Genomic DNA, 19166 nt, shown 5'->3' on the forward strand with positions numbered 1-19166 from the left:
ATTTAGTATTATATTTTTTTCTTTTCCCTTTTTTTCCCCTCTTTCTCCCTCTGTTCCTCTCACTATAACTCCTTGCCCATCCTCTGGGCTTCCCCGCCCTCCCCCTTTTTCTCCCTAGCCTCCCGTCCCATGATCCTTTCGTATCCCTTTTGCCAATCAACTGTCCAGTTCTTGGCTCCATCCCTCCCCCTCCTGTTTTCTCCCATCATTTGGGATCTTCCCCCTCCCCCTCTCACTTTCAAATCTCTTACTATCTCTTCTTTCAGTCTAGTCCTGACGAAGGGTCTCGGCCAGAAACGTCGACTGTACCTCTTCCTATAGATGCTGCCTGGCCTGCTGCGTTCACCAGCATTTTTTATGTGTGTTGCAGTCAATGAAATACTTTTTTTTTAAGGTACCATTACTGTAGGTAACTGAAAATATGGTACTTAGAGCAGTAGATGTCGTGTACAGGTGTCCCCTGCTTTTTGAACGTTCACTTTACGAAACCTCACTGTTACGAAAGACCTACATTAGTTACCTGTTTTCACTAACAGAAGGTGTTTTCACTGTTATGAAAAAAACAGCGCACGCTAAAAGGCAGCGCACCCTGAGCAGCCGCTCTCCCCCGGATTCAGAACTACATTCTAGCCGACATTGATTAAACACGTGCCTGTGAGCATCCATTAGCAAGATGAGTTCTAAGCTATTGGAAAAGCCTGAAAGAGCTTGTAAGGGTGTTACACTTAAGGGTAAAACTAGACATAATTAAGTGTTTCGATCGTGGTGAACGAAGTAAGGACAAAGTGAGTTTGGCTTGTGGAAGTTGATGGTGATGTTGAAGAGGTTTTGGCATCCCATGACCAAGAACTGATAAATGAAGAGCTGATGCAATTGGAAGAAGAAAGGATAACAATCGAAACTGAATGCAGTAGCGAATGGACGGAAAGTGAAGTCGTCCAGGAACTGAACGTGAAGCAACTGCATGAGATTTTCACTGCAATGATAAAGTATGACTTTAATTTTGAAAGGGTATGTCGGTTTAGGGCATATTTGCAGGATGCTTTGAGTCCTTACAAAGAGCTGTATGATCTAAAAATGCGCAAGGCTAAGCAGTCAAGCAAGCCTTCCACATCAGCCACAGCAGACGATGAACCTTGACCTTCGACATAGAGACAGACAGTCATAGGAGAAGATGACCTGCCTGCCCTGATGGAAACAGACATCACTCCAGTGTCTCACCACCCCAACCACCGGGCTGCGGACAGATACCAATCCGCGAAGAATGCAGCAGTAGCCGGGAGGCACCCAGCACGTCTTTAAGAAAAAAAGCCGAAATAAGCAAGCTAATTAATTAGGTGCCGCCCGGCACGTAAATGTCGGCCCAGATCAGAGGCGATTGGTAGGTCAAATATGATGGCAGAATGCGGTATTAATAGTAAGACTCTTGGCAGTGTGGAGGATCAGAGGGATCTTGGGGTCCATAGGACACTCAAAGCTGCTGCATAGGTTGACTCTGTGTTTAAGAAGGCATACGGTGCATTGGCTTTCACCAATCGTGAGATTGAGTTTAAGAGCCAAGTGGTAATATTGTATCTGTAAAGGACCCTGGTCAAACCCTACTTGGATTACTGTGCTCAGTTCTGGTTGCCTCTATAGGAAGGATGTGGAAACCATAGAAAGAGTGCAGAGGAGATTTACAAGGATGTTGCTTGGATTGGGGAGCATGCCTTTTGAGAGTACATTGAGTGAATTCGGCCTTTTCTCCTTGGAGCGGTGGAGGATGAGGGTTGACCTGATAGAGGTGTATAAGATGATGAGAGGCTTTGATCGTGTGGATAGTCAGAGGCTTTTTCCCAGGACTGGAATGGCTAGCACAAGAAGGCACAGTTTTAAGGTGCTTGGAAGTGGGTACAGAGGAGATGTTAGGGTTAAGTTTTTTACGCAGAGAGCGGTGAGTGCGTGGAATGCGCTGCTGGTGACGGTGGTGAGGGGGATAGGATGGGGTCTTTTAAGAGACTCCTGGACAGGTACACGGAGCTCAGAAAAATAGAAGGCTGTGGGTAACCCTTGGTAATTTCTAAGGTAAGGACATGTTTGGCACAGCTTTGTGGGCCGAAGGGCCTGTATTGTGCTGAAGGTTTTTTATGTTTCTAATTAAAGCAGAAAAAGGACTTGGATGAATTGCTTTTCACATTCTTTTAAAGTACTGACTAGGATGCGATCTAACTCTTCCTTGAAACAAAAAGTGCTAAGGATTTTTCTTTTGCATCCAACTGAGAGGACTGACAGCTGCCTCAGTTTAACATATTATGCTAAAGAAAACAGGACCTCCAATTGCTTGGGACTCTCCTAAACAGAATGTATCAGTACAGGTTTAATGCTGCATGTGCACCAAGTTTCTGAGTTTGAGATGAGTATGTCGTCGCTGATCAACCGATATGTGGGCATAAATATGGTAAATCTTGAGAAAAGAGCAGGTGGCTCCATGTTCCATTTCCAAGATTACTTCAAGAAAATACTGTTCTGTGATTCAGCTTCCCTTTTCTAAGTTGATATTTGTAATTTGTGCCTGAACTTGAGATAATTCCTCTCCTAGTTTATCCCTTTGCCCTTCTTCATTCAATGAGGATTGTATGCTACCTTGTACTTTAACAAGTTTAAAATAATAATTGATACTTTTCCCAATTTTCATTATATTAATGGAAAGCATGCATTCAGCTTGCAGGAAGATTTTAGGATTGCCAAAAGTGAGGAGGAAATTGCCCTATATATCAGAGAGAAGAAAAAACGATCAATTTATTCTGCACAAAGGGTAAGTGCTTTAACTGTAATATTATTGTACATAAACAGAAATGCCATAAATATTTTCTGTATTGAATTAAATCTGTGAATTTAGGATTGGATGTAGGCAGTTCCACAATAAAGTTAGATAACCAACTTAATATTAACTTAATAATCTCTGTACCTTCCCTCAGTTAAAGTATTCAGACATACATAATCCAGATGAGGTTCACCCAAGATTTTACACAACTGCTGTAAGACTTAATATCAAAACTTCCTGAAACACAGGGGAAATTCGATGCCCGAATAGCCCACTCAAGCTTATAAGCTTGCTCCATTATTTAATAATAAAATATCTGATATAATTAATGCCCAACTCTGCATTTCCATCTACCAATCAAAATCTTTAATCAATTTACCATTCCAGATACCAGAATTGAGAATTCTTCTCTGATCCACTTTTAATCTCTTAAGGAAAAAGATTGGTACTGTAAGCAGTAAACCAGATGTGGTGTCACTAATGCTGTATATAATTCAAACTTTATTTTCTATGTTAGCATTCTGTCTTTCTGGCTATAGCACGCCCACTTTCCCCATTTGTTGTTGTATCAGTATTTTCTGATTGATTGATTTATTTATTTATTTATTTATTTATTGAAGTTATAGTATGGCACCAAAATCTCATCTATCTTTCAAGAGTAGAACAATCTCCTGTCAATTAGATAATATGCTTGTTTATTTTTCTTGCCGGAATGGACGATTTCCCATTTGCCTACCTTGTATTTTATTTGTGAAATTTCTGCCCAGCTCCTTAAACCTTTGCAACTTCTTGTCCTATTCACAATTTACTTTCCTAGTTATATTATAGACATCAGAAAATTTAGCAAATATACCTTCAATACCTTTACGAAATAATAAATTTAAAGCATTGAGATCCAAGGACTGACTCCTTTGGAAGCCACCTGTGTGTTCTGCAAATTAGAATATAGACCGTCATTGCTAAAAATGATGGAGATCTGTAGCCCGAATAGAGAATGGTCAATTTATTACTTCATACAAAATACATAGATTTTTGCAATTTTTTGATTTATTTAGCTGCTAATCTCTAATTATCAAAGAGATTTAAAACTAATCTTCATTTTAAGTCTGTTTTAAAACTAGACTCTCCTATACAGTTCACTATTAAAATACCATAACTGAGTGAATGCTCAGCTTGTAAACCAGGGGCTCTGGCATATTTTTACTGCATGTGACTAATGATGCCTCTTTACAGATGCATCAGCTATTTTTGTTGTTTTCAACAAGCTGCTCTTTTTAGCTGTGCATAGAAATAACTCTCCTGCAATGTTAGTTTCCTGGATATGTCACCTTACATTGTTACATAATCAGCTTAACGTTTTGCGATGAAAAATTCAGTTTTCTTATATTCATTTTAGAATGATTCCTTGGATTCATTTGAACGTACAAAAAGAAAAATGAGGGGACGCCGTTGTGAGCAGCGTAAATATCGAACTCGAGCTGCTGTTGAAGAATTGGCTGAATTTTTCCAAGAGGAAGCAGAAGAAGTTAGCACAGAAGAAGTTAGTGATATTAGTCGTAATCCCAGATGTAACAATTTCATTTAGTTTAGGCTTTGGTGACTGTTTTATTTAGTACTCAATTGAAAACTTTGATTTGTGTTTGCAACTGAGAGATTATAGGAGAATGAGAGTAAAGTAGAAATTATGAGATTAGTTACATCTCAAACAATGCATTTTATCGATAGAAGAAACCTGATGTAAAATCGGTAATTTTGGTAGTGAATAGAAAACAACATTTTAAAACCAGATGGTTTGGAAAATTTACTGAAAATTTATAAAGTTTGGGAAATACTAAGTCAACAGTTTTTTGGTAGGGTAGAATTGTGTATTTACCTTAAGCAAATGCATGCATTTCTACTACATTTAAAACTGCTTATTTGATTTTAGCTGGGAATTATTTTAATTGTATAGTGGGATTATAGTTGTTGCACAACTCTGAAAGTGGAGCTCTGACTTTGAGAGTTTTTTAATTCCCTGGAGGTGACTTTATTACTTTATCCCATCTGGAATGTAGTTCCAGGACATGTTGAATGCAATTTTAAAATTGTTAGGCACAATTGTTAAACTCCGATGCCATTTTCTTAAACTCACCTGCAGCAGTGTGCATAAGACCAGAAGATACAGGAGCAGAGTTAGGATACTTGGCCCATTGAGTCCACTGTGCAATTTCATCATGGCTAATCTAATTTTCTTTTCAGTCCCAATCTCCTGCCTGTGTGCTGCACTGCCGCCCCCCCCCCCCGCCCCTGGTATCCCTTCCTTGCCCTGATCAGTCAACAATCTGTCAATTTCTGCCTTAAAAGTACTTCAAGACCTAGCCTCCACACGAGCATATCTACGGAGAATAGCGCCTATGGCAAGCACTGAAATTGCGCCCCTGTCCAAACATCTGACACCCATCTTTTAGATAACTTTACCATAATATCAGCTCAAAAATACATGTCAAGCTCGTTAGTCTTTTATTTAACAAATTATGGTATTACATGAAAATTATAACTGCACTTTCCATGCTTTCACTGATGCAAATTGGTCTATGATGTGATCAAAGTCAGTTTTTTCAGTTTCTTCTCTTTCTACACTCAGCAGAGCAAGATCACGGACCATGGAGGCTCTCAAATACGAAAGTATTAGTTTTAACTTGCTGAATGATCTCTCACAGCTGGCGATGGAAACTGCGATGGTTAGCATTATCTGAATAGTAATGTGAAGATTGGGGAAGACGGTCTCATCTCCATACCGAACAATAAATTCAAGAAGCTCTTCAGGTCTTGATACTTTCATGTTGACCCACCTTGATAGCAACATTCTGCAATCCAAAATTTCTTCATATAGCTGCTGTTCATCAACATCAGAGCTGTACAATTCGCCCAAATTTTCGCACTTCTTCTTTAGGTTGTTACTGTCGGCGCCGTAACACAGTCCCTCGACATCAAGAAGGAACCCAAACTTGGCGTCATTGTCGCGCAGATGAGCAAAGCTTTTGTCCATTTCTCTGTGAAGACGGCCGAGTGTTCCCTTCATGACTCTTTCCATTTCCTCCTTAGCTGTTAACCCAGCGTCTCTTGAGTTCTCATCACCCATTCACTTCTTTCGTCTCTGACGTCTTTCAACTTCAATATTCCACTCTTGACAGAGACCGACTCGTCCTTCGAGTGACTCACTGGCCAACACTTCTCTTTCATCATAAAAGTGATCTCTGAGGGCTTTCAAATCCAGGGCAGCATCATGGAAGTTCATGCTAGGATCCTGCAGCCTCTTTTGAATGCGGTCAATGTGAATGAGTACTTTGTTCCAAAATCCCAGTAAAATCAGAAAATCATAACTCAACATGTGGTTGTACAGCTGCCTTGTGTCACTTCTTGTTTCACTGGTCTCGTTTTCGTTGTCTATCATGTCCTGGAGAACTTGAAGTATCTCCTCAAGGTACTTGTTGACGGACTTCACTGCTTCTGTCCTTGCACTCCACCTGGTTTCGAATTCCAACTCAACAACCACAGGCATGGCATTTTTGGGTTTTCCCCAGCGCTGTGTCGAATGAGAGAAAAACATAGGGAGCTTCAATGGTTCCAAAAAAAGTGACCATCGTTGTATCCTGCTTGGCTGCATATGTACACTCACCAAGTTGAGTGAGTGATTGTCACAATTCACAAACACTGCCAGGTTGTTTTTCTCACTTATTCTTTGAAGAACACCAACCACTTCTGTGTCCAGCCATCACAGCAGCGTTGTCATAGCACTGTGACCGACAATCTTGTAGCTCCATTTCATCCTTCTCTAGCTGTTTCAAGATGTCTTCAACCAAGCTCTCAGCATCCTTCTGGCTTATCTGAATAAAACCAAGGAAGGACTCTCTAACACGAACTGTTTTCCTCTCAAAATCAACTTCCACATACCTCAGTACTTCTGACATCTGCTCAAGGTGTGCCTGATCAGGACTCGAGTCGAACATGAGACCATAGTACTTGGTTTTATGAATGCTTCTCAGTAAACTCTGGCGAACAGTGGATGCCATCATGTGGATGAATTCATTCTGGACACCCGGTGAAAGATAAGACGTGGAGCCAGGATGACTTTCCAAATGAGTGAGGTGTTCTTTTATGGCAGGGTCAAAGATGGCCAGTAGTTTCAGTAAGCCAAGGAAATTTCCTGCATTGGAGTCATCGTCTAGCTAAAGTGACTCCCTGAGTCCTCACAAAGCCAGATTCTGAGTTGCAAGGAATTTTATGCAGTGAAGGATTCTCATCAAGATATCTTGCCACTGCTGCTTTTCCTTCTCAATCGACGACTGAAATACTGCATCAATAACTCCTGTTTCCAGCTAAATTTCTTCCCATTTCTTTCCACTGTGTGAAACATTCCCGATGATTCTTGGCTTTTTCATGAACACTTATCCTTTCAGGTACTTTCCACTGGTTGAATCCACTTTCTTGCTCCAGTGGGGATTGATGGTCTGACTGGGAATAGAGTAGACAACAGATACAAAATGCAGACTTTTTAGAAGGGGGCTAGACCAGCCATGAGCAAATCACTTACTTACCACAACCATTTCCCAATTTCCTCTTGAACCAAGTTTTGCTCATTGAATGGTTATTTGTTGGTAGGAAAGGCCCCTCACTGTTCTGGAAATACTTCCAACCCAGCTTTATTATTTCTGTTCTCAATGCGTCAGGCAGAATTGCTTTTCCAGTATCCTTGTCGAACTTCAGAACTCCGAAATCATGCTGTTCAATCACTTCTGGTACTGTTCGAGGCTCTTTGACACCATCCAGTTTACTAGGTTCAGTGTCGTCAGGTTCAATCTCGTCAGGTGAAGTCTCGTCAATAAACTCAACATCACCACCACCACAATCGTCTTCCCCTCCTGTCATGTCCACGTTCTCTGTGGCAGCTTCACTCTTAATCTCATCATGCTTGGATTTATCTGAATTGACTTCCTCCTCAGCTTGTGACGCATTTGTTCTTGATCCATCTTTGGATTCGAACAAACTTGTAGCAGGTGCAGGCAGGTGACTCCATGGAATGTGTTGAACTACTTGTTCCGGGCTTTTCAAAGAATGGCATGAAGAACTTGCTCAACTTCTTGGCTTCTTCTGCTTCCACCTTTCTTCTCTTCTGTCCTTCAGCTTCACTTTCCTCCTCCTTTGTGAAGAAATGTTTCATGGTCCTCTTACACAATGCTCTGAAATAAGGCCATCCTAGTGTTTCTCATCCATGATAATCAAAGACAGGTCATACATCTGAAGAAAATACTTTTTTCATGATCTGAGGATGGCTTGTCTGACTTTAATAGAAACTACTCAGTGGTGTCCCCCTTCAAGTGGTGCCCAAGGCACGTGCCATAACTGCCATACCTTAGATATACCATTGCCTCCACAGCTGCCTGTGGCAACGAATTCCACAGATTCACCAGTCTCTAGCTAAAGAAATGCTTTCTCATCTCCATTCTAAAAGGAAACCCCTCTATTCTGAAGCTGTCCTCTGGTCTTGGGCACTCTCACCATAGGAAGCATCCTCTCAACATCCACTCTATCAAGGCCTTTCTCCATTTGATAGCTTTAAATGAGGTCACCCCCATTCTTCTGAATTCCAGTGAATACAGGCCCGGAGTCATCAAATGCTCTTCATATGACAAACCATTCAATCCTGAAATCATGTTTGTGAACCTTCTGTGAACCCTCTCTAGTTTCAGCATATCTTTTTTTAAAGTAAGGGGCTCAAAACTGCTCTCGGTACTTTCAAATGTGGCCTCAACAGTGCTTTATAAAGTTTCAACATTACCCCCATGCTTTTATCTTCTAGTTCTCTTGAAATGAATTCTAACATATTTGCCTTCCTCACCACAGTGAATCCTACACAAGGACTCCCAAGTCCCTTTGTGCCTCATTTTCTTTGTTTTTTTCTTTCCATTTAGAAAAAAGTCAACCCTTTCAAGTGCATGACCATATACTTCCCGACACTGTATTCCATCTGCCATTTCTTTGCCCATTCTCCTCATCTGTCCAAGTCCTTCTGCAGCGCCTTTATTTCCTTAAAACTATCTGCCCCTCCACCTCTCTTTGTATTGTCTGCTGACTTTGCAAAAAGCAATCAATTCCATCATCTAACTCATTGATATATAATGTATAAAGAATCAGTCCCAACCCAGACCCCTATGGAACACTATTAGTCACTGCAGCCAACCAGAAAAGGCTCCCTTTATTCCCACTCTTTGCCTCCTGCCAATCAGCCACTGCTTTATCCATTCTAGAATCTCTCCTATAATAGCATGAACTCAAAGCTTGTTAAGCAACCTTATGTCTGGCACCTTGTCAAAGGCCTTCTGAAAGTCTAAGTACACATCCACTGAATCTCCTTTGTCTACTTTGCTTGTTATTTCTTCAAAGAGTTCCAACAGATTTTTCAGGCAACATTTTTCCCTTGAGGAAACCATGCTGACTACAGCCTATTTTATCACTGAAACCACATCCTTAATAATCGACTCCAACATCTTCCCAACCACTGAGTTAAGACCAACTGGCCTGTGATTTCCTTCCTTCAGCCTCTCTCCCTTTTTGAAGAGTGGAGTGACATTTGCAATTTTCCAGTCTTCCAGAACCATTCCATGATCTAGTAATTCTTGAAAGATCATTACTAATGCCTCACAATCTCTTTAGCCACCTCTGATTGATGAAGTTCAATGTTCAAAGTAAATTTATTGTCAAAGTACATGTATGTCACCATATACAAGCCTGAGATTCATTTTCTTGTGGGTATAATAAATCCATTAACCATAATAAAATCAATAAAGACCACACTAAGAGGCAGGACAACCAGTGTGCAATAGACAACAAACTGTGCAAATACAAATAAAGAAATAGTAATAATGGTAATAAATAGTAATAAGCAATAAATATTGAGAACATGACATGAAGTGTCCTTGAAAATGAGTCCATTGGTTCTGGGTTCAGTTCTGGGATCAGTTCAGTATTGGGGAGAGTGAAGTTATCCCCGGTTCAAGAGCCTGATGATTGAGGAGTGAAAACAGTTCTTGAACCTGGTGGTGTGAGTCCTGAGGCACCCTGTACTATCTTCCTGATGGCAGCAGTGTGAAGAGAGCATGACCTGAGTTCTGGGGGTTCCTGATGATAGATGCTGCTTTCCTGTGACAATGCTCTGTCTCGATGTGCTCAATGGTGCCAAGGGCTTTACCCATGATAGACTGGACTATATCCACTACTTTTTCTAGCATTTTCTGTTCAAAGACATTGGTGTTTCCATCCAAGACAGTGAGGCAGTCAGTCAATATACTGTCCACCACACATCTTTGGAAGTTTGTCAAAGTTTTAGATGTTACACTGAATCTTCCGAAACTTCTAAGGAAATGAGAGTAAACGATTGGTTAATATGCTGAGATCAAAGTCATAACTATTAATAACCAGATAAGTGAAAATCCTTGATACAGTAAGATTGGAGATGCTGGAAACCTGGAGCAACACACACAAGATGCTAGAGAAATTCAGCAGGTCAGGCAGCATCCTGATGGCCCAAAAATTGAAAATCTTTTTTATTTTATATGCTGTATAATGCCTGTTTTTTGCTGGTCAAGAGTGTAGTATTTGATAAAAGTTAATAAATAATAAGCCAATGGGTTATAAAATCTATGCTATTCAAGTTTATTCAAATTCGTTGTCAAACAGTGTGGTAATAATAAAATATTATTGTCTCTTAGGAGAGTAATTCAGCAGAGGGCAGTGGAGGCTCTTCAGAAGAGTGGCAGAGCGAAAGTAACAGCTCAAGGTAAAATGGCGATTAATTCAAATTGTATGTTTATACTTTTGAGTTGCTGTAAAATACAAATTTGTTTGCGTTTAACTTGATATCACGGAAGATAATTGGATACTGCTTCAAAGCTTTGAAGGTTGGCATTTAAAGTGCAGAAAAAAAATACTATAATCTTGATATTTCAGGATGTTTACTATCAAGCTCTTAGAGTGCTGCTTTATATTGGCCTTCAGTGATAAAATTACTTGCATTGATGTCATGCATTTAACATAAAAGATACTTGTACTGCTTCATTTTCAAACAGCATTTGGTGCAGGCCCATATTAAGATAATATGACCAATAATCCACAGCTTGGCTAAAACAGGAGTAGCTTAAAGGTGTTACGTACCCCGTAATGGGTTAAAGAACCAACAGAAATGGAAAACAGCTGTAGTCTGGTATTTGCTGTTAACATAAGCTATGTTATTAGTAACTATGCAATACAGTAATATGTAACCAGATAAATCAAACAGGTTAGCAAAGTTCATGCATATATAATGTGGAAATATGTAAAGGCCAAGCTTCTTCAAGCTTAAAAGGTAAATGGATACAGTCTTATGATGGGTAAATGAAATCAGTTCAGTTCGTGGTATTGAGTTGAATAATGTTGGAGAGAGAGGTGTTTAGTTCTTCAGGTAAGCCGATGCCATCGATCCTCTTTTGTCCTCCGAAATCCTTTAGAAGTCACCGATTGTGACCACAAAAAGGAGACTGTCTTCCGTGGTTAAGTTATCAACCCAGCCAAGGGTTGGACACACTGATAACTTCCCACCGGTCACACCTTTTCCACACTGCGAGAGCCACTGATCCATTCTCCCGATTGATCCTGCAAAAACTCACCTTTCTGTGGGCACAACAAAGCTCATCCAGTATCCAAAACCATGTGTGTCTGTGTGTCTGTCTAACAACCAGCTGACCTTGTATTTATCTCAGCATGCTGAACACCAGCTGTCCATCAAATAATGCCACCCTCGGTCACTATGGCAACCCACGAGCTGCTCGTTATGTGTGTGTCTCTCTCTCTCGCGCGCGCTCTCGCTCTCCCTAGACCTCCTGTCCCATGATCCTCTCCCTTCTCCAGCCTCGTATCCGTTTTGCCAATCAACTTTCCAGCTCTTAGCTCCATCTCTCCCGCTCCTGTCTTCTATCATTTTGGATCTCTTCCTTCCCCTCCCACTTTCAAATCTCTTACTATCTCTTCTTTCAGTTATCCTGACAAAGGGCCTCGGCCCGAAACGTCGACTGTACCTCTTCCAATAGATGCTGCCTGGTCTGTTGCGTTTACCAGCATTTTTTGTGTGTGTTGCTTGAATTTCCAGCATCTGCAGATTTCCTCATGTTTATGAATTTAGTTACCACTTTTGTACCACTTCTGTTTTAGAACTTTGTTAAGGGGCCAGAACTGACCACAGTATTTTAGAATAAATTTAATTAATGTCTTGAAGGACAGTACAAATCCCTTAATTTTTCATATTGTATTGTGCAAGCTATGCAATTTAATGCCATATTTTCTCTTTGCTACTTAATGGCATATTTGCTTCTTTCTTTGGACATTTTAAATTTTATTTGCTAAATGCAGGAATATTTCCATTTCTCATTTAGAGTCTGGTTGTATTCATCGCTTTTTGCTGAATTGTGTATGGTCGAGTTACATAGTTTGTTAACCTTATTAATAGTTATTAAGGATTTGTCCTTCAAATTTGTATCATCTACACAAATATATTTCTTTCCAATCCTCCAGAATCTTAATAATCACAACAAAGAGTCCCTTGAAGTCATTCTGGTCAGAATCAATTAAACTGGTAGAATAGTGCAAATATTTAGTTTTTCTGCTGTGAAGTACCATAAATTTGATGCACTCAGTACATGATTTATCAGGAAGCTTTCATTTAGACTGGAAGACATATAAACACAAAACAAGCTTGCCATGAACCTTGTTGGTGAATGCAGCAGGCCAGGTAGCATCTCTAGGAAGAAGTACAGTCGACATTTCAGGCCGAGACCCTTCGTCAGTCCTGACGAAGGGTCTCGGCCTGAAACGTCGACTGTACCTCTTCCTAGAGATGCTGCCTGGCCTGCTGCGTTCACCAGCAACTTTGGTGGGTGTTGCTTGAATTTCCAGCATCTGCAGAATTCCTCTTGTTTGCGTTTTTAAACTTACCATGAAGTCAGTTTTGGAAAAAAATGCCATAAGGAAATTATATTGCTTCAGATTTCCACTTTCATAAACAGAAAAAAACTATGCAATTGTGTCATTTATGCCTTTCAAAAGGAATGCTTGAATACCAGACATCTCCAATGAACATGAATTTAATATACTCTTGTTTTGTGTTTAGTGATTCGTCCAGTGATTATTCGGACTGGACAACAAATGCAGGAAATAATCTTCAGCCACCCAAAAGACCAAGCAGGCGACGAGCTCCGCGCTTACTGAGTAGCTCTGATGATGAACAGGATGATAAAGCCAATGAACTTTGGAATAAAAAGATAAAGAAACCCAAAGGAAGACCACGAAAGGTAGCAGTAACCTATAGTGGGTTTAAAAAAAAAAAGACCCCCCGGCATTTAAAGAAGTAATACATTTTCTGTATTGGCAATATAAGCCAGGGCAGGTATGAAACTGATATGACAGCTATGCTGATAGTGATGAGTAGCTTGATGCTCCTGCATTATATTTAAAGTGACATGCAGTCACTTAGTTAGCATTTCTAAGGGCATCATGCCAATTAAAATATTTGAGCAAACATATTGTACATGATAGAAATTAAATTGAAATAGTTTGAATACGAATGCGACTATTTTCCTGGAGTGGAACACCAAAAGGAAGAAAGGTCATCAAGGGTAGACAGTAATCCAAAACTGTCATAATCAGAACAGCCATGATCTTACGGGATGGAGGAGTGAGCTTGATGGACCAAGTGGTCTACTCCTAATTTTGTGTTTGTTTTTGTGTTAACATGAGTTCTTCCTGAATTATATTGAAGGAACCAGAAATGTATACTCCAATGAGTTCTTTAAACTGAATCTATCTTTCTGATACTGCTCTACCTACATACATTAATGGCTATGTAATGTCACAACTGTTATTACCATGGCAGTATATAAAACCAGGGTCCCCAACTGTTTTTGCACCGCAGACTGGTTTAATATTGACAATATTCTTGCGGACCGGCTGACCGGGGAATGGGGGGGAGGGGGCGTTCAAGTAGGGTTAAACTCACCTCAACATGTCTTTTACAGTTAGGGTTGTCAACTTTCTCACTCCCAAATAAGGGACAAGAGTAGCAGTCAAATCCCGGGACACTTGTGTTTACCCCGAGAAAGACTACCATGACCATGAAGCCTTGCGCGTGCACCGGTGTGCACATGCGTGACGTGCGCTTGTGTGTACGTGCCGATTTTTTCCTCACAAATCGGTTTTGGCTTAATCTTCCCGACTATATGTACATTATTTCTACTTTATATAGGCTGTGTATTTATCATATCATTCCTACTTTTACTCTATGTTAGTGTTATTTGATATGATTTGGCAGGTTATTTTTTTGGGTCTGAGAACGCTCAAAAGTTTTTCCCATGTGAATTAATGGTAATTGCTTCTTCGCTTTACGCCATTTCAACACGAAAGGTTTCATAGGAACGCTCTATCTTAGCGGGGGAAATACGGGACAAGGGCGATCCCGTATGGGACAAACCAATTTAGCCCAATATACGGGATGTCCCAGCAAATACGGGACAGTTGGCAACCCTATGTTCAAGTTCAACAGTGCGTGACAGGGAGTGTGGAAAGGTGCAGCTGACTCATATCGTTTCCTTGCGACCCAGTAGCACACCACGGCCCGGTGGTTGGGGACCACTGATATAAAATATTACAGGTCGACCTTCACTAATCCGACTACCTGTAATCCGGTTCCTTCGATAATCCACACTGATTTCAAATTTTCCGCGCAACTGTGATCTCAAATTTTCTGGGCCACCGTACCAATCTGCTGCGCATTGTTTTGGTTGCGCTAGATCTGTTCACGTGTTGGCGCGCTCTTGTAAGCACAGACAGGAGAGTCCTGTTTGTTTTCCTGCACTTATTAATATAATTGGCATGAGGCGCGGCTGCCCGGCACCTGCCCCTCTCACCCGCCAGCGGTAGGGGAGCTGGCGCGCGCTGGGTCGGTCCGCCTTCTTATCCGCCTGCCGGCAGTCGCACACTGCCCTCCAGTGTCACCTGGTGGGTGCTTCGTTCTCTTCTGCCTACGACTTCAGATCAGATGTGGTGACCTGCTGAATTTAAGCATATTACTAAACGGAGGAAAAGAAACTAATGAGGATTCCCTCAGTAACTGCGAGTGCAATGTAGTCTTTGGGGTAACTGCAAGTCTGTGTCTTTTCTATCGCTTAGCTCACGCTTCAGTGCTGGTAGTGGGTGCGCTTTATTTTTTTGCCAGTGGGGAGGGGGGATTGTTGCTTGCTGCCGCTTACGCACGGGAGGGAGGGGAGTGGGGTGGGGGAACTTAGGGGTTTTAACATTTAACCGTTCATCCTTTGGGGCACTCCTCTGTTTTCATAGATAGTTGTGAAGAAAAAGCATTTCAGGATGTATATTGTATACATTTCTCTGACATTAAAGTGAACCTTTGAATCCTTTGATATTTTAAAGGTATGATGAGGTGGTTAGCTATTGCTTAATGTGATCCTTCTGTAATTTGGCATTTTCACTAATCTGGCACTTGGGTCCCAATGGCGCTGGATTATAGAAGATCAACCTGTAATTAACTATTTCGGAATCGGAATCAGGTTTATTATCACTGGCATGTGACGTGAACTTTGTTAACTTAGCAGTACCGGCAGTTCAATGCAATACATAATACAGAAGAAGAAACTAAAGATAATAATTAATAAAATAAATTACAGTGTACATATATTGAATAGATTAAAAATCATGCAAAAAACAGAAATACTATGTATTAAAAAAAGTGAGGTAGTGTCCAATGGTTCAATGTCCATTTAGGAATTGGATGGCAGAGGTGAATAAGCGGTTCCTGAATTGCTGAGTGTGTGCCTTCAGGCTTCTGTAACTCCTACCTGATGGTAACAGTGAGAAAAGGGCATGCCCTGGGTGCTGAAGGTCCTTAATGGACACTGCCTTTCTGAAACACTGCTCCTTGAAGATGTCCTGGGTACTTTAGTACGCAAGATGGAGCCGACTAAATTTACAACCCTCGGCAGCTTCTCTCAGTCAAGTGCAGTAGCCCCCCCCCGCCCCCCCCAAATACCAGACAGTGATGCAGCCTGTCAGAAAGCTCTCCACAGTACATCTGCAGAAGTTTTTGAGTGTATTTGTTGAACCTCTTCAAACTAATGAAGTATAGCTGCTGTCTTGCCTTCTTTATAACTGCATTGATATGTTGGGATCAGGTTAGATCCTCAGAGATCTTGACACCCAGGAACTTGAAACTGCTCACTCTCTCCACTTCTGATTCCTCTATGAGGATTCGTATGTGATCCTTCGTCTTACCCATCTGGAAGTCCACAATCAGCTCTTTCATCTTATTGACATTGAGTGTCATGTTGTTGCTGCAACACCATTCCAGTAGTTGGCATATCTCACTTCTATATGCTCTCTTGTCACCGAGATTCTACCAATAATTTTGCGTCGTCAGCAAATTTATAAACAGCAAATCCATAATCATTATTACATTTAGAAGATTGTTTAGTTTGCTAATTGAGTATGTTTCTAATAATATGACTTGTATTTGTTCTTGTAATGCAGAAACCAAATCTTCTACCAACTGGTGATGGTTCAATATTAGAGGAATGGCATCCACCAAAGTGGATTACTGACACTGTGCCGCGCAGATCACCTTATGTTCCACAAATGGGAGATGAGGTAAGGATGATAGAAAAAAAAAGACTATAATCAAGATTTCTTTTGATGATACTAGGGTTTTGAAGATCATTAGGTTTAACTATTAAGAAATTATGACATTTTGAATAAGTTTTTTGGAATTTTATGGGGAAAAATGTTTAGGCAGCCATCTCATCTATATTCTGAAATTTAATTTGTCTTTCCTTGGTGGCACTGTGGCTTCTTTTACTGACACTTGCACCTTCATGTTCTTGGTAGTTTACTGGTCAGATCTGTTGGTAGCAGTAATTTGTTTCCAGATTTTTGTAATTTATGAGTCATAGTGTATCACAGCATAGAAACAGGCTCTTTGCCCATTTTGTCCATAGCAACCTTAAATGCGGTCTCTGTCATCTTTTTTTATTTGCTTAGAACGGGGTTTCCCTTCCTCCAGTATGGATGCTCACCTGCATCTCCTCCATTTCCTGAATGTCTGCCCTCACCCCATCTTCCTGCTGCCTTAATAGGGATACAGTTCCTCTTGTCATCATCCACCACCTGATAAGGCTCCACATTCATCACATTGTTCTCTACAACTTCCATCATCTTCAATAGGATCAAACTACAAAACTCATCTTTACCTCTCTCCACTCTTCACTTTCTGCAGGAATCACTCCCTCCATGATTCTCTTGTCCATTCATCCCTCCCCACTAATCTCATTCCTGGCACTTATCTCTGCAAGTGGAAAATGTGCTACACCTGCCCGTCCACCTACTCCCTTGCCTCCATTCCGGGCCCCAAACAGTCCTTCCAGGTAAGGCAACACTTCACTTATGAATCTCTTGGGGTCATCTACTGTATACAATGCTCTACATTGGTGAGACCTGATGTAGATCGGCAGACCTCTTTGTCAAGAGCTTTTACTCCATCTGAAAAAAGCAGAATTTCTCAATAGCTAACCATTTTAATTTAAATCCCCATTCCCATTCTGACATTTCTATCCATTGCCTCCTCTTCTGCCATGATGAGGCCACTCTCAGGTTTGAAGGCAACACCATAATATTCCTTTTAACAGTGGCTAATCCAGATATTGGAAATTTGGAGAGGAGGGGATTTCAATCAGGTCCACTGCCTGAGGGTAAAAGGCAGGAGCAGTTAGTGGCAATGTAATAGAGCTTTGACCAGCTGTCAATCAGTATTTGAGATTAATTGGTAAAAGCAAATTAAAGGAAGGCAGGGCCAAGCACAGTGGCTGCGTCTGAGTGGACGTAGTCAGAATGGTGACCTTAAGGCTTTACCTCTTCAAGGCTTCACCGAGGTAGAGATGACAGGCAGGATAGTGTAATGTTCCTCTTGTAGGATGTGGAAAGGCAGGGAGATCTCCAGTGTCCCTGACCGTACAGCTACTAGAGGTGCATCCAGCTGCAGCTTCTGCCATACTCTGTTAAGGAGTTGGAGCTGGTACTGGGTGAACTCGTAGAGGAAGTCAAAGAGGGGTTGTCTACGGAGTCTCTGTGGGTGGAAGTCAGGAATAGGAAGGGGTCAATAACTTTTTTTTATAGACCACCCAATAGTAACAGGGACATCGAGGAGCAGATAGGGAGACAGATTCTGGAAAGGAGTAATAATAACAGGGTTGTTGTGGGAGATCTTAAATTCCCAAATATCGATTGGCATCTTCCTAGAGTGAGGGGTTTTGATGGGGTAGAGTTTGTTAGGTGTGTTCAGGAAGGTTTCTTCACACGATATGTAGATAAGCCTACAAGAGGAGAGGCTGTACTTGATCTGGTATTGGGAAATGAACCTGGTCAGGTGTCAGGTCTCTCAGGAGGAGAGCATTTTGGAGATAGTGATCACAGTTCTTTCTCCTTTACCATAGCATTGGAGAGGGATAGGAACAGACAAGTCAAGGAAATGTTTAATTGGAGTATGGGGAACTATGAGGCTATCAGGCAGGAACTTGGAAGCATAAATGGGAAATAGATGTTCTCAGGGAAATGTACAGAAGAAATGTGGCGAACGTTCAGGGGATGTTTGTGTGGGGTTCTGAGTAGGTACGTTCCGATGAGACCTGGAAAGGATGGTATGGTACAAGATCCGTGGTTTACAAAGGCTGTTGTAAATCTAGTCAAGAAGAAAAGAACAGCTTACGAAAGGTTCAAAAAATTAGGTAATGATAGGAATCTAGAAGATTATAAGGCTAGCAGGAAGGAGCTTAAGAATGAAATTAGGAGAGCCCGAAGGGGCCTTGAGAAGGCCTTGGCTGACACGATTAAGGAAAACCCCAAAGCATTCTACAAGTATGTGAAGAGCAAGAGGATAAGACGTTAGAGAATAGGACCAATCAAGTGTGACAATGGAAAAGTGTATATGGAACCGGAGGAAATGGTGGAGGTACTTAAATACTTTGCTTCAGTATTCACTACGGAAAAGAATCTGGGCGATTGTAGGGATGACTTTAGAGCGGACTGAAAAGCTTGAGCATATAGACATTAAGGAGGAGGATGTGCTGGAGGTTTTGGAAAGCATCAAGTTGGATAAATCTCTGGGACCAGATGGGATGTACCCCAGGCTACTGTGGGAAGTAAGGGAGGAGATTGCTGAGCCTCTGGCGATGATCTTTACATCATCAATGAGGACGGGAGAGATTCCGAAGGATTGGAGGGATGCGGATATTGTTCCCTT

The 19166-nt window shown here is 41.2% G+C and overlaps 1 protein-coding gene across 5 annotated transcripts in view; it reads left to right on the top strand.

Annotated features, from left to right (window-relative positions):
* The window catches only part of brwd1 (bromodomain and WD repeat domain containing 1), a 158343-nt gene that overhangs the window by 89103 nt on the left and 50074 nt on the right, over positions 1 to 19166 (top strand). For all 5 annotated transcript variants that reach the window (XR_010018284.1, XM_063050359.1, XM_063050361.1 and 2 more), the window contains 5 exons: positions 2701 to 2794; positions 4200 to 4343; positions 10552 to 10619; positions 12981 to 13161; positions 16406 to 16522. Coding sequence is in view for 4 of the 5 variants with exons in the window: in XM_063050359.1 (XP_062906429.1) it covers positions 2701 to 2794; positions 4200 to 4343; positions 10552 to 10619; positions 12981 to 13161; positions 16406 to 16522 (604 nt within the window). In the remaining variant the exon portion in view is untranslated. The remainder of the gene's footprint in view (positions 1 to 2700; positions 2795 to 4199; positions 4344 to 10551; positions 10620 to 12980; positions 13162 to 16405; positions 16523 to 19166) is intronic.

Source organism: Mobula hypostoma, chromosome 6 (genome assembly GCF_963921235.1).
Source record: "Mobula hypostoma chromosome 6, sMobHyp1.1, whole genome shotgun sequence".
In the NCBI taxonomy this organism is placed as follows: Eukaryota; Metazoa; Chordata; class Chondrichthyes; order Myliobatiformes; family Myliobatidae; genus Mobula; species Mobula hypostoma.